This window comes from Chelonoidis abingdonii, chromosome 8, assembly GCF_003597395.2.
Source record: "Chelonoidis abingdonii isolate Lonesome George chromosome 8, CheloAbing_2.0, whole genome shotgun sequence".
In the NCBI taxonomy this organism is placed as follows: Eukaryota; Metazoa; Chordata; order Testudines; family Testudinidae; genus Chelonoidis; species Chelonoidis abingdonii.
The window spans coordinates 91,651,143-91,669,129 of NC_133776.1; the positions used below are offsets into that span (position 1 = coordinate 91,651,143).

Sequence of the window (17,987 nt, forward strand, 5' to 3'; positions counted from 1 at the left end):
TGCAGATTAAACAATCCCAATTCCCTCAGCCTCTCCTCATAAGTCATGTGCTCCAGCTCCCTAATCATTTTTGTTGCCCTCCACTGGTCTCTTTCCAATTTTTCCACATCCTTCTTGTCGTGTGGGACCCAAAACTGGACACAGTACTTCAGATGAGGCCTCTGTCGAATAGAGGGGAATGATCACGTCCCTCGATCTGCTGGCAATACTCCTACTTATACAGCCCAAAATGCTGTTAGCCTTCTTGGCAACACAGGCACACTGTTGACTCATATCCAGCTTTTTGTCCACTGTAACCCCTAGGTTCTTTGTGCAGAACTGCTGCCTAGCTACTCAGTCCCTAGTCTGTAGCAGTGCACGTGATTCTTCTGTCCTAAGTGCAGGACTCTGCACTTGTCCTTGTTGAACCTCATCAGATTTCTTTTGGCCCAATCCTCTAATTTGTGTAGGTCCCTCTGTATGCTATCCTTACACTCCAGCGTATCTACCACTCCTCCCAGTTTAGGGTCATCTGCAAACTTGCTGAGGGTGCAATCCACGCCATCCTCCAGATCATTAACGAAGATATTGAACAAAACCGGCTCCAGGACCGACCCTTATGCAAATATGTGTGTGTATACATGTGTGAATATTCCACTACATTACCTTCCCTTAACAGGCACCCTCGCATTTACACGTAGACTAATTTATTACTAACATAAACATGGCTACTTAGTATAATGTACTGGATTATCTTAACATAATCAGTATTTTCTTGTACTTGAGTGGTCTAAAATTTAGGTGAACCAGGTAGAGGTAGAGCCTCAATGCCTGATTCTTATCACTCTCCTAGAGGTGTTCATCATGAGTAACCCTGCTGAATTTACACTGCTGAGGTTAGAGTCAGGCCCCATGTTTCTAGCCAGCATTCATTCACTTACTTGTCTTTTTAATTATTTTAAATCTGTCTACCTAAGGCTCTAAGCACCCTAAGTCATCATTAATAATTGCAGCACTGGAATTCATTTCTCTCTTGATGATGGACATGGAATAAACAGGGCCCATAAAAATTAAGCCAGATTTAAAAACACAGCCAACCAATCCCCGCCCCTCCCCACTGCAGAATTTGAGGGTTTCTGAAACAACTTGCTAATCTCTGAGAAATATTACTGAATAATTCAGTTTCAGGCATCTTCTTTATTCGCTCATGATGCATTTGAGCAGTGCAAAAGAATCCTCCCCATTCAACCAGGCACATAACAACTGACCTGATCGGGCAGGAGCAGTTCAGTTCCCTGTGGGACCAGGAAAAAAAAACAAAAACGCCATGTAGAAACATCCTTCCTTGCAGGAGAAGGAAAGTGACACAGGAAGAAAGACTAGAGGCTCCCTGCTCTCAGGGGCTGGGAATTCCTCCCCTCAAAAGGCCAGAGAAAATCTTTTCTCACTCCAGGCTTGGGGAGTAGAGAGAGATGAGGGCCTCGTTCCTGCCTTCATGAATTATTGGGTGTTCTTGTCTGCAGGTACTGGAGAATTTATCGGTTCTTTGCTTTTTGAGAAGTAGCCTAGTGCTATAGTCACTTTGAAAGATCTTTGCCTGATCTGGGAACTGGGCCAAAACTTAGATTGCATTCTAAATTACCCCTTATGGAGGATCAGAGAGACATTACACCAGGTGTTCACTGTGTGCATTCCACTGGGAAGCAAAAGCCCAGCTGTCACCAGAAGTACTGAGCGCAGGAACAAGTAAACAACAATAGAAGATAGTGCTAAGGATTTATACAGTGGTTGTGATTAAAGATCAGCATCTGCCACCATTCAGTACCATGGGAGATGCCATCATTTCTCCCTATACTTAGAACAGGAAATTAGTTGTTATCTCATGTATTACGGGTGGTATCTAAAGGTTGACTTCTGAATGCTGACCACCCCTTCAAAGATATTAAAACACTTTCAAAGGCCGTATTGACACTAATGAAAAAGGTGTATTTTAACAAATTAGATATGTTAACCAACATGTATTGATGAACTACTGTGTGTTAACACACACATGTTAAAATCCTAGTGTAGATGAAGCAAATTGTAGTTTTAACATGTTATCTGGGCAAGGTAAACCCCAGGGCTAACGCATGTGAATACTACAACCTGCCTTGTCTACACTAGGATGGGAAAAGTGATAGTTAACACTCTAGCTCAGGGGTTCTCAACCTTTTTCTTTCTGAGCCCTCCTCCCCTGCTATTAAAAACTCCATGGCCAAGCTGTGCCACAACACCTGTTTTTCTGCATATAAAAGCCAGGGCAGGGGCTAGGAGGTACCAAGCAGGGCAATTGCCCAGGGGCCCATGCTACAGTTTCTCAGGCATTAGCTTCAGCCCCGAGTAGCAGGGCTCAGGGCCCTGGACTGCAGTCCTGCGTGACAGGGCTTTGATCACCTGCCCTGTGCCCCAGCAAGTCTAACACTGGTCATTCTTAGCGGACCCCCTGAAACTAGCTCTTGGCTCCCCAGGGAGCCCCGGACCCCTGGTTGAGAACCACGGCACTAGCTAACATGTTAACAAATGCACCTTTTTCCTTCGTGTAGACATGGCAAAAGTGTTTATTAATTACATCCTCACAGCCCCCCATGTGAGGGGTATTATTATTCCCATTTCACAACTGGAGAGCCTAAGGCCAGGGAGACTAAGGGACTTAGGGTACATTCATGCTTTGAGCTGTGGAGGGGAGGGGAATTCCCAGCTTGAGGAGACATACTCATGCTGGCTCTGATCAAACAAATGCGCTACAAATAGAAGCACAGTCTCAGCTTGAGGGAGCAGCTGTCGAGTCCATGCCTAGTCTCTTGGATGCGTACATACTTGGAGTGGCTAGTCCTGCTGGTCTTGCCTACCCTCTATTTTTAGCACGCTTATTCGATCAGAGCTAGCGTGGGTTTATCTTCTTGATATGGGAATTACGGGCAGAGTTTGGAACAGAACCACCTCTTGTCCTCCCCTGTCCTTTTTCTCCCAGCACACTGCTGCCCCCGCGCTGAGAATGATCTTCATCCCATTCCCAAAAGCGTGATGCTATTTAAGCACAAGTGGCCAGAATCATTCAAAGCAGAACATTATTCCTTTCTGTGGGCTACTTTAATGCAGTGAAGTATATCGGCACTTTCAAACATTACATATGACAGCAGAGAGGCTGCCTCTCCCTGAATTCCCTGCTCCTCCCCTTTGCTGCATCTTACCTTCTTAAAGCGGTTCTACTAAAGACTCTTTTATCAAGGGAGGGTTTATGGTGCTTGTAGGGCTTGGGTTCTTTTTTTTTTTCCTAATAAAGTATTTTGTTCTCACAACTAAGAAATGTGTTAAACCTGCTTTCAATTAGCCTCACTGCTGTGAAAACCAGATCAAACCCATGGAGGGGAGGATTCCCTAGCTGAGCAGGAAAGAAAGAATAGGAGCACACTTCAAAAGGAAGAGACTAAATAAAAGCCTATGGAAAGAGGCTTACCCTACATCAGGGAGAAGAGCCATTGTCTAGGCCTCAATGGCTGGTAGGTTTAAAGCCTTCAGCAAAGCATCTCCTGTGCGTGCTCAGTGGGAGGTGCTGCTGCTAACCGGCAGAAGTAGCGGGGATGACTCACTGGAGGACAGTACTTGCCTTGGTGCTTTGAGCTGCTGGTCAGATTTAAATGTTGACTCAGAGATTGGGAGCAGTTTAACTCTCTTTTCCAGCCCATGGAAGGGGTAAAGGGTAGAATATACCTCCAGCCATATTGCTTCCCTTGCTAGCAGTGAGAGCTGGGCCGGGGTAAGTTACTTGCTCATGATCACTCAGAGTAGGAACAGGAGCCAGATCTTGTGCCTAACCACAGGACCATCTTCCCTCCATTCTAAGCACAGCTCCATTATAAATCTCAACAGAGTGATGGATCCTATGTCATATGAGTTGAAAACTATTACACAGAAGTGGTGGGGAAGGGAAAGGAGGTGGCCACATGGCTTTGCCCATCTCCCGCCACACTTTGGGATAGTCAATCCTATAAAAGGCTGTAGCAGTGGAGACTCTGGTGTGCATTTGGCTGGGGCACAGGACTCAGAGTCGGAAGTGGGAGGTGCTGCTAATCAGCAGAAGTAGAGGGATGTCATTAGGGGATGGCTCATTGGAGGACAGCACTTGCCTTGGTGGGCTGCTCTGCTAGTCAGATGTAAACATTGACTAAGGTTCAGAGATTGGGAGCAGTTTAACTCTCCTCTCAGTGGGGAGTCACCCCACTGCCATCATCCCCATGCAGCCACCAATTCTCTAGTGTGTCCCGCCCCTTTTTGCACCACTCTCAAGGTGCAAAGTGACCAGAAAGCAGCTACGCCCTGCCAGCAGAGCATTTCGTCCACCTTGGGAGAACTTTCATCACCAGACCACCCATCCAGGCCTGAGGTAGGGGATATGTCATGGGGCAGGGAGGACTGCTCCTGGAGAAGGTTGTACTCTGGCCACCCCTAGTTGGCATATGGGCTATGGTCTCTTGTGGGCTGTTCCTAGATGGCTTAGATAAGAGCAGACTCTCAGCTACGCTAACTGATGCTTGGGGCAGGGCTGATACAGCACTGCCCTCAGTATCTGGGTCGCTCTGACAGGCTCTTTCTCTGTTGCACTGAGTCGAAACTCAGCACGGCTGAGAACCTTAGTCTGAAGGAGACTGTGCAAAAATGAAGTTAAATGAGAAATCCAGACTTTAGTTACAAAAATGTGATGAAAGCAAATGACTTTGCATTCCATAATCTGCCTGGAACCTATATACAAGGAACCTGTCCCTACCCATCTGCCTTGCATGTGGGCCAGGAGGTAGGAACACAGGGATTGTTCTGCCTTTTCTCTCCTGAAAGTGTCTGGTTGCCCCAAAGAAGGTAGGAAGCAGTAATGGAGAGGCAGGAACAAAGACATAGCAAAAATGAAGCTAAACATCAATTCACTTGAATTAGATTTCTAGCATTGAAATTTCAGACTCTATCACTGCCCTAAGTGCTTCAGTAAAAAAGGTCTGAAACCAGGAGGCAATGCACACAAAAGGGACAATATTAAATAGAATTTGCATATGGTCTCCCCAGCGATGCCAACAAACATGTCAGGTTAGCAGCAAGAAGTAACTGACTTAGACTTAGACAGGGAGATTTAGGTTAGAGATTAGGAAAAACTTTCTAACTATGAGAATAGTTAAGCAGTGGATTAGGTTACCGAGGGAGGTTGTGGAATATCCATCATCAATGGTTTTTAAGAACAGGTTAAAAAAACACCTCTTGGGGATGGCTGAGGTTTACTTGATCCTGCCACAGCCACAGCATGGGGGACTGGACTAAAAGACCTCTCAAGGTCCCATCCAGCCCTACATTTCTATGATTCTATAACACAGTAACATCTTATTTACCATGCGACTGCACAGCAGTTAGCTGTTAAAACAAATACAATCTGAAATAGTGCCAGGGTCAGTTCTACTGTTTTGCCGCCCCAAGCAGTGCACTGAATTGCTGCTGCAGACGGCGGGGGCAGTCCATGTGCCCTTAGGGCAGCACGCGCGTTTCCACGTGGCTGCAATTTGGAGGCAGCTCCTGTCTTCAACTAGAAGACAGAAGCTGCGCCGCTGTGGACAGCTGAACATAGAAGCTGCTGCCAAATTGCCACTGCCGCGGAAATGCGCGTGCCGCCCTAACAGCACACGGACTGCCCCCGCTGTCCGCGGCGGCAATTCGGTGCATTGCTTGGGGGCAAAAACACACGGACTGCCACCCCTTGCAGATTGCCACCTCAAGCACCTGCTTGGGATGCTGTTGCCCGGAGCCAGACCTGAATAGTGCATTCAGCGGCAGCTCTGTTCAACTGCTGGATAAACTTGTTCCAAAAATCCCCAACTCAAGCTTCTTTTAGCCCTGCTTGTCTGATTATATACATGCTAATAAAGGCATTTAAAAATTAATCTCTCCCTGGTTTACACAAAATGGAATCCAGAGGAGGCAAATGTGACAGTCATTTCACAGTCGAGGCTCACAATGGCACCTGGGGAAACGTGCACCTTTACTTTTAGTTTCATAATAGAGTTTTCAGCTCATGGGAGATAAAGGAGAGTCATCATGTAAATGAGACACCTGTTCCTAATAATGAGTGGTTGCAGAGCATTCTTCATCTTCAAAGTGTTTTCCACATGCTCATTATCCCCACCTCTGAGGGTGCTGAGTGCTGTAGGTCACTATCCCCCTTTCTGCAGATGGAGAAAGGATAAGAGCATTTCAGGAAGATACCCGAAGCCTGCAGATGATTGGGGGAGGCTTTGAAGTCTATGTTGACTTCAACATAGCGGGGTTGCCTTCCCTGATTACAGAGACCTAGGTGGTCTCCCTAAGGCCTGCTGGCTCCTGCAGTTCCACTCCAGCGCCAGCCCAGCAGAGCTGAGCAACTCTGTTTGGCTGGATCTTCAGTCAAAACTCAGGGGACATGTCTGACCTTTGGATAACTGAGCACTGCAGTTAAATGCAAATCAAAGAATTAAGCTTTGACTGCACAAGAATAAGGACTAGCTGTTCATTTCCCAAACTAAATGAAAAGTGTTTCAATTTGTCACCAACTGGAAAGCTAAAGCCTTGCTAACCCAGCTTCCTAAATACAAGGGAATGAACCCACTGAATGAAACAAAAGACAGACCGAGGGACAGGTTTTTGTTTTTCTACCAGCACAGTATTAGGGTGCATGGTGGTCACAAAGCTCTCTGCAGACAAAGGTTCATAAGTGCAATCGTGTTGAGGTAAAGCACTGGGGGCTCGGCAATACACAACACGCATAGACTTCTGAGCTGTGCTAGTCCCAGAAGGATGTGGCTGAGGGCTCTACATCAAACCAGCTTATTCAAAGAAAAGCTAGCTTGAAAAAGGGGGTGAACTTTCTCCCCCCCAAGGCCTGCTCTCTGGGAGCACCTTGCAGAGCTGGTGCAAGCCCTTGAAACAGAGGCATCATCCATGGTCCAGTAGCTGCAGAGGTTAATTTTACCTGCATCAAGTCCCAGAGGAAGTGACATTGCTTATAACACACTCTCCAGCAGGCTCAATCCCAGCTTGCCACTACATCTTTAGGAATTTACTTTTCTCTTTGTCACTTGGCTCTCTTTAATACGCATTTTTTAAATGACTATATCTGCCTATGGGCTGCTACATGCCTAGATGACTAGGGCAGTTGCAGATGGTCTAATTATAGATAACACTGTTGAAGTGGAGAGAAACACAGAGAGTAAAATACTATGCCCTGAGCTAGCAACTCTCAAAGTGCCTTATAAAGCCTCACCCCATGAGATAGGTAATATTATTATTCCTGTTTCATAGCTGGTAGAACTGAGGCACAGAGAAGTTTGCTGACTTGCTTAGGTCACACACGTCAAGTCAGGGGGCGGGAAAGAATATGACCCATGAGTCCTGATTTCCAGTCCTCTTCACTTAGTGCTCATTAGACTCCACTCCTTCCTCCCCAAAAGTCAGACCATAAAATCACTGTTTTCTAAGGTTTAAAATACATACAAGTAGAATGGACAGGGCTCAGAAAAGTTGAATGGGCTGGGCAGGCCTGAGTTACTATTTCAGCATTCAGAAATCTTAATTGTTTTTTAAATATAGCAGTAATAAAACAGTTACCCAGTGTCTTTTGTGCCTATTACGTTGAGGGGAGTAGTGGGGGCAAAAGACTTATCTGGCTTTAAGACTAAGCTTGATAAGTATATGGAGGGGATGTTATGATGGGATACGTTAATTTGGGCAATTGATCTTGGATTATCAGCAGATAGGTCTGCTCAATGGTCTGTGAGGGGATGTTGGATGGGATGGGAACTGGGTTACTGCAGAGCATTCTTTCTTGGGTGCTGGCTGGTGAGTCTTGCCCACATGCTCAGGGTTTAGCCGATCGCCATATTTGGGGTCGGGAAAGAATTTTCCTCCAGGGCAGATTGGCAGAGTCCCTGGAGGTTTTTTGCCTTCCTCTGCAGCGTGGGGCATGGGTCACTTGCTGGTGGATTCTCTGCAGCTTGAGGTCTTCAAACCACAATTCTGAGGACTTCAATAACTCAGTCATGGGTTAGGGGTTGTTATAGAAGTGGATGGGTAGGGTTCTGTGGCCTGCCTTGTGCAGGAGGTCAGACTAGATGATCATATTGGTCCCTTCTGACCTAAGAGTCTATGAGTCTATGAGTGACATACACATGATATACAAACATAAAAGTAGCAGCACAATTAACTAGACAGCAGCTGATTTGCTGGTAGCAGATATTTTAAAACTAAATCCAGAGTTTAGGAGTAGATGACCTTGTTGGGGTTGTAACACTCCATAAATGTGGTGATATTAGGCCTTTATCATGAAATATGCCCTGGTGAAAATGCATAACACATCGGCGCATCTTTTGGCCTGAAATCAATGGCAAAACTTCCACTAGTTTCCATGTTGCAGGATCAGTCGCTGTGGGCCAGGAAAATTAATGGGAGTTTCGCCATTGACTTGAATGAGAGTAGGATCAAGCCCCATGGCAACTTTGGAGACAGAGTTCCTCCAGCAGGGATGACAGCTTCTGGAGCTGCAGTGCATCCAGCTTCTGTTCCACCTTTTTACAAGGGTACAGGGCAAATCTCTCCTCATGCAAAGCTGGCTCTGCACTCTTTTCTGGGAGCCTGCACCAGTGTTGCTGGTAGCTTTGTGTCATCTCAGAGGAGTGCAAGGATGCACTCCTGCCTTACATAAACACAAAGAAGAGATGGAAGATCTTCTCCTCACAAACATATGCACTCACATTGTGCAGGGCACAATACATCCCTTATTGTTCACAAAGATTGCAGGGAGAAGGAAGAAATGGCTGTCAGCCTGCAAGCAGAAAGCAAGGTGCACACTCGATCAGCATATGCAAGTTGTTAGCTCAGCACAAAGCGACGAGAGCAGAAATGTTCTGTTGTGTTTATGTTCACCCCAAATACCATTGCATAACCATTTGGTGTATAGACTAGTTGGGGGTGGCAGTGAAAAAAAACACTCTCCATGCGATGGAACAAAAACAGACTACAAAATGAGACTAAAAATAAATATCTAGAGATTGTAAAACAAATTTAAACAGAGATTTTTTATTTTGCAGTTTATTAATGCCGTGCATTTTTTTTAAAAGAACATTAAAATGAATGTTAAGGGAAACTTACCCCATAGACTAGTTCACCCACCATGCCATTCCATATCTTAGACTCGGGGTCCCTAGCTCCGTATTTCCCATCTCCAACAATTGACAGTTTGTATTTTATTCCAACATGTTTTGCTATTTCATAAGCTAAGTCTACACAATATCCTTCATATCTCTCATTCCCTTCTAGTTGTTCATGGTTTTTCTTATACATTACATATGGCGATTCCTTTGAAACAAAAGCAAAGATCAAAGGTCTATGAATATAACACATGCCTTTAAAATATGCAAAATGAGAGCTGTTATTAGCATTATGTTATGTTATTGGCAAATCTCAACAATATTTCCTGGGCTTCTCTTATATAGTAATTGGAAAGATTTCCAAGTCAGCTTCACAAAAACATTAAAGGCTTCCTGGCAAGACAGAATAATTTAGTTTAACAATCCTTAGAAGCGCAAATGAAATTCATCAATGGCCAGATCCTGCAAACACATATGCAATTCGCTTTAATCACAAGAGTATTCCCACTAAGGCAATGGGGCTACTCACATGAGTTTTTTTTTCAGGATCAGGCCTGAATCTCCAGTAGATCAAAGATAAGCACACCATAATAATGCAGTACTTAGCTTATAAAGCAGTGATGTACCCGATCCTGCTCCCATTGAAGTCCATGGCAAAATCCCCACTTATTTAAATGTTGCAGGATCACGCTGATGCTTGGATTTTCAAAGAAGTCTGAGGCATTCAGGTGCCCAGCTCCACCACAGATCACCTAACTCCTGTAGACTTCTTTGAAAATCCCAGCTGAAAGGCTGAGTGTGTCTCACTAAATCATAGTCAAGTAACATATGATCCTTCTAGCAGTGTCATGAAACTGACTCATGTTCAGGACAATTGTAACAGGCACCAAAGGCACAAATAATACTGAATTACAGACCACATAAGCAATAGGCTTTAGAACTGACACAGATAACACTGCCTATGAGATATAAGAAGAGCATTATTCTCCACAAGCATTGGATGTCTTTACATATTGTCAAAGCATTTCCAGTTCACTGTGGGCCAGACTGTGCCATCCTTAATCAACAGGAGCTGTGTCTGAATGAGGGCTGCAAGATTTGGTCCTACAGCAGGAAGGGCCAGATCCTGCAATCACGTACATACATCAGCAACTTTACTCACGTGAGGAGTTCCACTGAGTTCAAGTAACTGAGAAGAAGGAAAGCGCAATGTTGAGATCAGTGGGACTCCTCCCGTGAGTAAATTTACTCCTGTGTGTAAGTGCTGGCAGGATCAAGCCCTCCGTACATCTCTGGAGGTTGCTGAACTTCTCAGTCACTTGAAGTCACACAGCATTCAACACTGGGCCTTCTAATAAATCTTAAAATACACGTGTCTTACCCCTTAAGCACATACTGACTGAGAACATGCAACTTACCAGGATGGTAGTCACTACTATTGTTCTGTTCTCCACAGATGAAGTGTCATTAGACACTTGCTGGTCTAGTGCTGGCACAAATCTTTCATATTCATTCCAGTAACCAGCCTACAAAAGCAGAGAGTGTTACCTAGTTACACATTTTTACAATGATTTTGGTGCACAAAACTAATGCTTAAATAGAGCTGCCCTTTTTATTTTAAAAAAGGGATTTTTACTTAGGATTTATGCAAGATACAAACAAATGAACATTGATCTAAAGATTTTCTAGGACCCCTCATCAGCTATTAGCAAGGTCATGGGACACTTTAATGACAACATTGGGCTGTGGGAACCTTTTGCTGAATTTTTACATTGTTCCATTACTGAGTGTGTAGCATGGACAGGGGTGGCTCCAGGCACCAGCACGCCAAGCACGTGCTTGGGGCGGCATGCCACGGGACCAGCTGGCGAGAGGTCCACCAGAGCCGCCTGCCGCCCTCCCGGCGACCGGCAGAGCGCCTCCCGCAGCATGCCGCCCTGCTTGGGGCGGCGAAATGTCTAGAGCCACCCCTGATCATGGAAATAGATATGCAAAAATTATGTGACAGTAATGGATGGTGTCATATACATATACTATTATTACATAATATATTTTATCAGAATACCCATGGAATAATTCCTGTATTTCTGCAACCAGGGAATACAACATAGGACAAGAAAATAAATTGCAGAATTCTTGAATGAACTACTTTTAATTTGCAGCCTTAACTGTCTCACTTGAACTCTGCCCTTAATCAGTCTCAACCTGGTCTATTTCTAGCATACTAAATCTCTAAGCCACTGCAAACAGCTACTATTTAAAGCAAAACCACTCTTTTCAAACAAAACAAAACAAAACTATAAGCTGCTACAAATGTAGGTCAGGTTAAAGGCAGAGGATAAAAATAGCACTGGTCCTATGTCCCAGAGAGGCAATATTTAGTTTTGGTCCAGTGCCAAGGTTCAAGACCTGATGTCATAAAGCTCTAGGGTTACATACACAGGCTGAGGAGCTGGGATTCTTGATATACAGAAGCATCCATTTCTAGAGCAAGGGTACAATTTTCAAAAGTGCCTAAATGAGTTAGGTGCATATGTCCCATTGTCTTGCAATGAGATTTTAAAGCCAAGTGCAGAAGGATCAGATTTTCAAAGGTGTGTAGGTGCCTAAGGATGCAAATAGGCACCTACTGGAAGTTTTAATGTTAGGTGCCGAATTCTAATTGAAATCAATGGGATCTAGGCATCTAACCTGCTTAGCCCCTTTTGAAAATTCCACTAGGCACCTATTTGCATATTTAGGCACCTAAATATTTCTGCAAATCTGGCCCTCAACCGCTTTTGAAAATGGAACTTAGGCTACTAATTCACATAGGCACTTCTGACTATTTTATCTTAGGCCATGAGATAATCATCCTTTGACTATCCTGATTAAAAACCAAATGCTGTTTTACTCTATTTTAAGAGGTTTTTAAAATATATGGGTTCCAAATTCTCTATTGCTCTGAGGCCTATAATGGAGAATAAGGAGGAGATGAAAGGAATTTAGGAGAGAGGACTGGGCAAAGGGTCTGAAGACACCACTGTAGGAGGAAATCAGAGTTGAGATGTGGCAGGGTAGGTACCTCAGAGGTGAAGCCAAGGCGTTTGCTGTAGGAAGGTATTCAAGCAGTGAAAAGATTCAAGGGCAGGGGGGGTGGGGGGACATGATCAGAATAACAAGAACAGAATGGAACTACATTCCTATAAAATTGCATAACAAATTAGGGAAGAGGAGAGAGAAATGTAGTGGGAGGGGGATCTAGCAGGTTTTATAACTTCACAACAGTTGTATGACATTGCTTGTTTTCATGACTTTGCAGCAATACATATTTTTTAAGAAGCCCAAGGAAAATACATATTTTGAGAACTTACCTTCCGTGATCCAGTGGCTTTCGTTTCATACACGTCAATTGTGTAATTTGTTCTGCGTCCGTAGGTGTCAAACTGGATATTTCCAGTCATTCCTTGGACTTGTACCTTAAACAGGAAAATAGTAAAACAGTTACACAGAACATTATTTTGATTTTTTCCCTCTTTTATGTCCTGAAAGAATTTACTCTCTCTGTGCCCTATCCAGCGTCCAATAGGGCTATTTACATTCTGTCTACCTAAAATTCCCCAGGTCTCTTTCAACTGTAAACATTATTCTTCTTCACTGCCTATGAGCTGATGCAGATCTGCCCCCTTCCATTGCACGGAAGGCTGCATTTCAGTGCTGAGTGAATCCTGCATACATATTATGTGCAAGGTCCAATTTTGCCATGTTTATACGCACTTGGTGGAATTCCCTCCTTTTCAACAGGCCAATACAGGGTGCATGTACCACTGAAGTGCCACATAAACTGTCACAATTTCAGCTCAAGTAGGGTGACCAGATGTCCTGATTTTATAGGGACAGTCCTGATTTTGGGGTCCTATATAGGCTCCTTTTACCCCCACCCCATGTCCAATTTTTCACATTTGCTGTCTGGTCACCCTGGGTTCAAGTGGTACATACTGCATAAGCCTTGTGCTATAGGGCCAGATCTTGATACTCTTACACCGAGTAGCACCTTATTCCACAATTAGACCTGGTGAAGTCAATATAAGTGAAGGTATCAGACTTCAGCCCCAATAGAGGAGGAGTGGCAGAATTTCGTCTATACCTTGTAAAGAGATTGAGCTTTGTCTAGATGGATGATGCTACATAAATGTAAGTCATTACCATTACTTACTCACATTAATAATTTTGAAAGAAGTATGAAGTACATTGTTTCAAAGGCAAAAAAATCTGTCTTTCTTGTTTCCCTAGTATTAAAGGAGAAGATACTTCAATTCATCACTTATCAATACTGACAAGCTTTCAGCTAAGACAGAAGTGGTAACTGTTAGAAACTTCAGTAGGGATAATTTATGTTAAATTTTAGGGAAATTTTATAGTGGTAGTAAGAGTTGGGTGATAGAACAATTTGCTAAGGAGGCTGTAGAATCATAGTCACTAGAGATGTTCAAAGCTGATCATTGATCTGCCAAGGATGGTTTAGAGATGATGCAATCGATCTGGTTCTGATGCACAGGGGTGGATCACATAATTCAGTAAAATCCCTTTGCTCCAGGTTTATTTGGTGGGCCAAATTCTGAGGTGATGTATAAAGAGTATCCGAGTAGCCCTTCTCCGCACCTGTTCCAGTTTGAATTCATCTGTCTTAAACATGGGAGATCAGAATTGCACACAGTATTCCAGGTGAGGTCTCATCAAGACCTTGTGTAATGGCACTAACACTTCCCTATTTCTACTGGATATACCTTGCTTGATGCATTCTAGGATTGCATTAGCCTTTTTATGGATGCAACACACTGGCAGCTCATAGTCATCCTGTGATCAAAACATCCAGGTCTTTCTTCTCCTCTGTTCCAACTGATACATCCCCAGCTTAGAGCAAAAATTCTTGTGGTTAGTCTCCAAGTGCATGACATCGCACGTTGCACTATTAAATTTCACCCCCATTTCTATTACTCCAGTTTTCAAGGTCATTCAGATCTTGTTAGATATTCCAGTCCTCCTCTGTATTGGCAATACCATCCAACTTTGTGTCATCTGCAGATTTTATTAGCACACTCCCATTTTTTGTGTCAAGGTCATGAATGACAATGTTAAATAAGATTGGTTCCAAGACCAATCCCTGAGGAACTTCGCTAGTAACCTCCCTCCAGCCAGACATTTCACCTTTCAGTATGACCCATTGTAGTCACCCCTTTAGCCAGTTTCTTATACACCCTTCACTTCTCATCTTAATCCCCATCTTCTACAATTTAACTAATAATTTCTCATGTGGAACTGTATCAAATGTGTTACTGAAATCCAGATATATTAGATCTACTGCACTTCCTTTGTCTAAAAAATCAGTTATCTTCTCAAAGAAAGAGATCCAGTTGGTCTGGCATGATCTGCATTTTGTAAAACCATGTTGTATTTTCTCTCAATTACCGTTCACCTCTAGGCCTTAACTACTTTCTCTTTCAAAATTTGTTCCAAGACCTTGCATACAATTTAGATCAAACTAACAAGCTTGTAGTTTCCCGGATCACTTTCCCACTCTCACCCCCTTCTTAGAAATAGGTACTCTATTAGCAATTCTCCAGTCATACGGTATGAACTCCATGTTTATGGATTCATTAAAAATCCTTGCTGTTGGGCTTGCAATTTCATGTGCCAGTTCCTTTAATGTTCAGGTCAGTTGTTGTCCACTTATCGGACACTTTAGGTTCAAATTCAGGGGAAGAAATACAGACTTGCCTTGTTTTTCAATGATATAAGGATGCAGAATCAGGTAATACCAATCTGCCTTTTGTTGGCAAGACGACTGCAGTTTGACATTGAGTCTAATGCTTGGATCAGTTATTTGTAGGATGCTTGGACTGATTGTTTGCAGGATTTTTTGTACTGAATATTCTTTTTTTAAAGGTTTTCCATGGCTGATGTAGGTAGGAAATATTATTAATTGGAAGTCATAACTTCCTGAAGCAAAAGTGCAAGACCATCATCTAAACAGGAAAAAGAACAAGTGTCATTGTGTGGGTTCTAGTAGGAATCAGGGATGTGTGATGATCTTGCGTTGGGTACTGAGTGGGGAGATAGATGGATAAACCTCTTCAATTTACGTTAGACTATTTAAATATAACGGGCTGAAATCACCCTGATGTAATTCAATATTCTGTGCCTGCCTCAATCATGAAAGTGGCTCTGTGAATCTTATGAATCTTTTATTAAAGCAGCAGCCTTGTACCAACCAAAGTTTGGATTTTTTTTTACTTCTCTCAAACAGAGTGTGTCTTGTTGCACAGTTAGTGTTCCCGTTCGAGCCCTGTTGATGTGAGTACTTTGGGATCTCTTTTGAAGGGTTTATGTATCACTTCTAATTAAGTTCTAACTGACTACAAATCTTTTAACTGTTATGAAGGTTGAATTTAATTAACTTATCTTCAAAAGGGTGTAATGCTACATTAATGAAACTACAGTTAGGGCATTTGTTAGGGAGCTGACACTGTGATATAAGAAGTGTTCTGACAGTGAGAGACAGAATCATATCTCTCATTCTATGAGAGAGGGAATTACCCTTTTGATTTGATCCTTCCAATTTGGCAAATTTGAAAAAGCAATAATTAAGCCAAGTGAATGAAGTCTGATCTAGGGGTCCTTTTTATAGCATGTGGCCTTAATTCCAACCTTACTCACTCCAGTCTTACACCAATGGAGTTATTCCTGATATCTACTGATCCAAGTTAGAGCAAAATCAGATCCTATGTATCTGGTAGGTTTTCATTCACTTTTATGCCCCCCAAATCAGTTCAATACAAAAGGGAAAGAAAGACAGACAAAACCACTGGGATTTGATCAATACTAGATCTGATGCAATAACTAATGGTTAGTACTAGGGATTGGCCAAATAGAAGTAATCAAGTTGAAAATAGGGTTATGTTAGGGTTCAGTGAGCAGGTGTGAGGCAAAACCCAGGGCTAAGGTTCAGGCTGGTGCGGAAATCTTGCAGTCTGTTAAAAATGGTCGATCATAATGTTTGTGCAACCTTTAGAAAAAGACATAAGCTGATTTTGGATTGGTGTGATATATAGATAAATACACACTGGTACATATGCTCATAATATATACGTGGTTTAGAATACACCTCCTGAGGATAAACAGTTCACCCAGTTCTGTTTTATTTTGGGCCACATTTTTGACCTCAACCTAGCCTCAGAATATGTTCACAAAGCTTTTAACACAGCCATTTGCAGAGATGCTAGTATACAGTACAGTAGGAACTGTGTCACATTGGCTAGCTATTACAATTGGCGCCCTGTTGTCGCTTTTTAATTCCTATGACCACTGAATTCTAGATGACAAATTTATGGCCATGGGGAAGAGGGCATGTGTGCAACATACTGAGAGTGTCACCATGGCCCTTGATTGGATGGGATGTCAGACCTCTCTCGTGTTTGTCATTACCCTCTTTACTGGCCTGGGTACAGGATAGTCATTGTTAGCTTAAGCACCAAGGCCCTGTGCTTATGGAGTAGAAGGATGTGAGTTCTGCCCCATTTGGCCTGGACAGAGACCTTACAAGTGCATTTGTTGCAAAGCTGCACGTGCAGATTTACAGGTAGCTTTTGAAAGCTACTTCTTTCATCATGTTGTTGTTGTTTTAAAGACTTATGTTGTAAAAATACGATATACCTGTTCAATAGGGTAGGTACATTTGTCCTTACCATTTTCAGTGCTCTTTCTATATCAATTCCTTGGCTCCAGGGCACTGCAGGGTTTGCTAGGCAGTCTCCAGCACTGCCTCTCCTGGACACATCAACACGCTGTCTTCGGAGGTAGCGGAAAGCCTCTGCTATGACTAATATTGCATCATGGGTCAGTGCAGATGTATACTAAAATTGATGCAAATAAAATATTGTGACAAACTGCACTCAGGAAATTGCCTCAGGTTTACAAAGGTCTATTATTTCTCCCTGTTCAAATGTTTTTAGAGCAGCAACAATTTCACTCCCCCCATATGTCACATGTCATTTAGCAATTACATATATTTAAAGTAAGAAATTTAAAATGTTATGATTTCCTACAGTACATAGAAAAATAGTTTATAGTTCTGTAAAGTACTGACTAGATTTAATTGGAGAGCTGCCTATCTAAAGCAGGTTGATGAAGAAGACCTATAATGCAATGCTGGGCCATGTTGTAGCCAACTGCAACGTACAACTCATATTTGAGTTTTGCTTGGATTGATTTTCTTTTAATCAGGTAACCAACTCAAAGAGCTAGGAGTAATTTAAAGTTAACGTTAATGATTTCTGTCTGGCCCATGTTTCTGATTAGCTAGGATCCATGGCCAGCCATAAATTGGTTTATTTTTCTTACCAAAAAACCCAGCCCCAAAACAACCTCACCCGCACTACTGCCTTATATTGTACAAAACTACAATTGTTACTCAGGTTATAAATCTGATATCACTCCCAATTCATAAGCAACAAATGTCCTTAGGAGATGTGTCTGTATTTTTTCATATCCATTGATTCATCTGAAAACTCTACTTTGCTAGAGACTGGTCAGCAGTGCATAGCCAGATCTTGATTTCTGGCTATGCACTGCTGATGAGCATAGTCGGATTTAGATTACTTTGTGTGCATACTTTAAATACAATATATAGAGTTCCATTGTAATCAAATACAATGGAATCTTGCAAACCTCTGTAGGACCTCATTTTGACGCTGCTGCATCATTAGATTCCATCCTATCTCTACGGTATTTGTATGTAAATGAGTGAGAAATATTGAACTTCCAAAAAGAATCTAG

General features: G+C 42.8%; 1 protein-coding gene across 4 annotated transcripts in view; it reads right to left on the reverse strand.

Annotated features, from left to right (window-relative positions):
- The window catches only part of GRIA3 (glutamate ionotropic receptor AMPA type subunit 3), a 212,731-nt gene that overhangs the window by 74,076 nt on the left and 120,668 nt on the right, over positions 1-17,987 (reverse strand). For all 4 annotated transcript variants that reach the window (XM_075068839.1, XM_075068838.1, XM_075068840.1 and 1 more), the window contains 4 exons: positions 16,898-17,065; positions 12,527-12,631; positions 10,592-10,699; positions 9,175-9,381 (listed from right to left, as the gene is read on the reverse strand). In XM_075068839.1, coding sequence (XP_074924940.1) covers positions 9,175-9,381; positions 10,592-10,699; positions 12,527-12,631; positions 16,898-17,065 — 588 coding nt within the window. The remainder of the gene's footprint in view (positions 1-9,174; positions 9,382-10,591; positions 10,700-12,526; positions 12,632-16,897; positions 17,066-17,987) is intronic.